Here is a 2409-nt window from a genome sequence, read left to right as displayed (position 1 = left end):
ACTATTTATTCAAGAAATATTAGTGTTACTAAATAATTATTTCAGTTTTTTTGAATTTTGGTCAAATCTGGTCAAACTACTTATTCAAGAAATATTAGTGTTACTAAATAATTATTGTTTTTTAGAACAACAGTTTCAAACTCAAAAAGTGAAATGTGTGACTTCATGCTCAAGCTAAATTCCTGAGGGTTAATAGGATTGACATCTTACTATTGTCAGGAAAACAACAAGCGTAGACTTGGAAACGAGGGAGAATAGAACCCGGAAGTTAAGCGTGCTCAGGCTGGGATAGTGAGAGGATGGGTGACCGTCCTAAAGGCCCTCACCAACCGGGACAATAGGCCCTTTTTCTACTAGTGTACAACAAGTTTTGCCTGGCTCGCTTCAGTTCTTGTAGTCGTCGCTATGTGGTCTATGACACTGGATATAATTTTTGTTATTTCTGATATTCGTTGTACTGCCGTGATTGGAGATGAGTAGATCAGAAGTTCTTTAGCAAAACAAAATCCGGTTAAAGAAAAAAAAACATGCACGGTATCATGGCTGCTTCCTAGAAAAAAACACGAAATGACAACTATTCTATGCTCTGTTCTTGGATGAATTTATGTAGGTGACGATAGCCCACCTTATTCATTATCTTTAATTTGCATCGAAATGTTTAAACAAGTGACATGCAGGTGTTGGATAACTCCAGTGAGGTCCTACGTGGTGTGCTACGCCCGCTTCAAACACACACTCCCGCTCTGGAGCGCACGCGGCCACCCGTAACCATGCATCTCCACAAACTAATTCTCATGTCTCCCTCCTCGAGGAACCAAGAAACCCAGCCCCGATCCAGTCTCCCCGCATCCATCGCTCTCCGGATCGACCGATCCGGCCGATGGAGGTGTTCGACGAAGTGCACTTCGTGCGGCTCCGGTGCCGGGTGCGGCGGACCAAGTACATGGCGGCGGACGACGACGGGCACGGCGTGTGCCTGTCCAGCCAGCGCGGCGCGCACAACACGGTGTGGGCGGTGCAGCCCATGGAGGGCGCGGTGGAGGGCGCCGAGGGCGGGCCCTTCGTCCTCCTCCGCGGCGCCTACGGCCACTACCTCTTCGCCACGGACGTGCAGGCCGCCACGGGGCCCGGCCACGGCGTCCAGGCCGCGCAGCAGGCCCGGCCGCACCCGAACACGCCGAGGTGCATGCTCTGGCAGGCCATCCGGCGGGAGGGCTCCTTCGTCATCCGCAGCGCCGGGGGCCGGTACCTCCGTGCCAACGGCAAGTACGTCCGCTGGCGCACGGCCGTCACCGTCGCCGGGGACGACGCCAGCGCCATGCTGCAGTGGGACGTCGAGGTCGTGCCCCTTCGCCTGGACCGCCCTACCCTCCTCGATCCACCGCCACAGGTTCTCATTGCCCCCGCGATTCCCGCATTGTATATTTGCATGGCGATTGATCGTGAATTCGTGATCGATCGGTTCCATTCGACGTGCAGCCGATGCGGAGGCGGCGCCGCCCGCCGACGGAGGAGGAGGTGGCGCGGCAGGTCCGGTACATCCGCGCCGGCCTGGACGGGGAGATAGACGAGACAGGGTGGAGGACGGTGCGGATCAGCACCAACAGCCTCATGCAGCTGCGGCTGACGCTGGCCAACCTGCTGGGCCAGAACCGATCGGCGCTCCACACCACGCTCTGCGTCCGCGCCGGCGCCTACGCCGAGCTCTCCCCTCTCCTCATCGACCTGCCCATCGGCAACGACAGCCTCGACATCGTCGTCATCACCCACGGCACACCAGGTCCGTAACAATACTTCAGCCTCATCGAGCGCTCATAGATAATCTCACCAATTGTCAGGACTGACTACTCGATGTTGATGGAATTCCAGTGGACAACACGTTGCTGTACCCAAACGTCAATGCGCGGAATTGAACATCATGCAGGGGTGAAGCGACATGGTTAGGGGTTCATGCTCGATTCTCTCACCGCTACCTGGATTATCAAGTGGTTTGGTTTCTCTCATTCGTTTCGGCTCGGAGAGTAGCTTATGCTGGAGCAACTGCTAGTGTACATCGGAATGTCAGAGCTGTTGGCGGGGAGAATGCTTGTAGAACAGGGTAGTACGTGGTTTTGACACTCAGTAGTAAGTTGCTCAAGACGCTGAATAGACAGTGATCTGCCTTGTGATTTTGCTCTGATCTTTAGCATCTGGCTGCTGGTCTATAAGGATTTTTGGGTACAATGCTGCTACATGGAAATAGTAGTATTTGATATGAATACTGTCCAGAAATACATAGAGATCCGTTTAAATGGTCTTTTATGGGAAACAAAGTAGTTCCTTCCTACTGTGTATATTAAATGTTCATGTGTAAGAGGAGCAAGGGGTCTACCCCGGTGAAAATCAGGGGGCTGAGATAATTAGTTTGGA

General features: G+C 53.1%; 1 protein-coding gene across 1 annotated transcript; it reads left to right on the top strand.

Moving 5' to 3' along the window:
• Positions 1-880: 880 nt before the first annotated feature.
• On the top strand, positions 881-1913 carry LOC119350102. Its single transcript, XM_037618100.1, has 3 exons — positions 881-1390; positions 1480-1780; positions 1870-1913. Exons 1-3 carry the CDS (start codon positions 881-883, stop codon positions 1911-1913), a joined length of 855 nt encoding a protein of 284 aa, XP_037473997.1.
• Positions 1914-2409: the final 496 nt, after the last annotated feature.

The sequence above is a fragment of the Triticum dicoccoides genome, chromosome 1B (genome assembly GCF_002162155.2).
Source record: "Triticum dicoccoides isolate Atlit2015 ecotype Zavitan chromosome 1B, WEW_v2.0, whole genome shotgun sequence".
NCBI lineage: Eukaryota > Viridiplantae > Streptophyta > Magnoliopsida > Poales > Poaceae > Triticum > Triticum dicoccoides.
Note: the sequence above shows the minus strand (reverse complement) of the source record. Positions and strands in the feature narration are given on the sequence as shown.

What these genes read in the sequence shown, in the direction of transcription:
- LOC119350102 (XM_037618100.1), top strand. Translation starts at nt 881, where the DNA reads ATGGAGGTGTTCGACGAAGTGCACTTCGTGCGGCTCCGGTGCCGGGTG. An exon ending in TCCTCGATCCACCGCCACAG is followed by an intron (nt 1,391 to 1,479) that starts GTTCTCATTGCC and finishes TTCGACGTGCAG; the next exon opens with CCGATGCGGAGGCGGCGCCG. An exon ending in CATCACCCACGGCACACCAG is followed by an intron (nt 1,781 to 1,869) that starts GTCCGTAACAAT and finishes ATGGAATTCCAG; the next exon opens with TGGACAACACGTTGCTGTAC.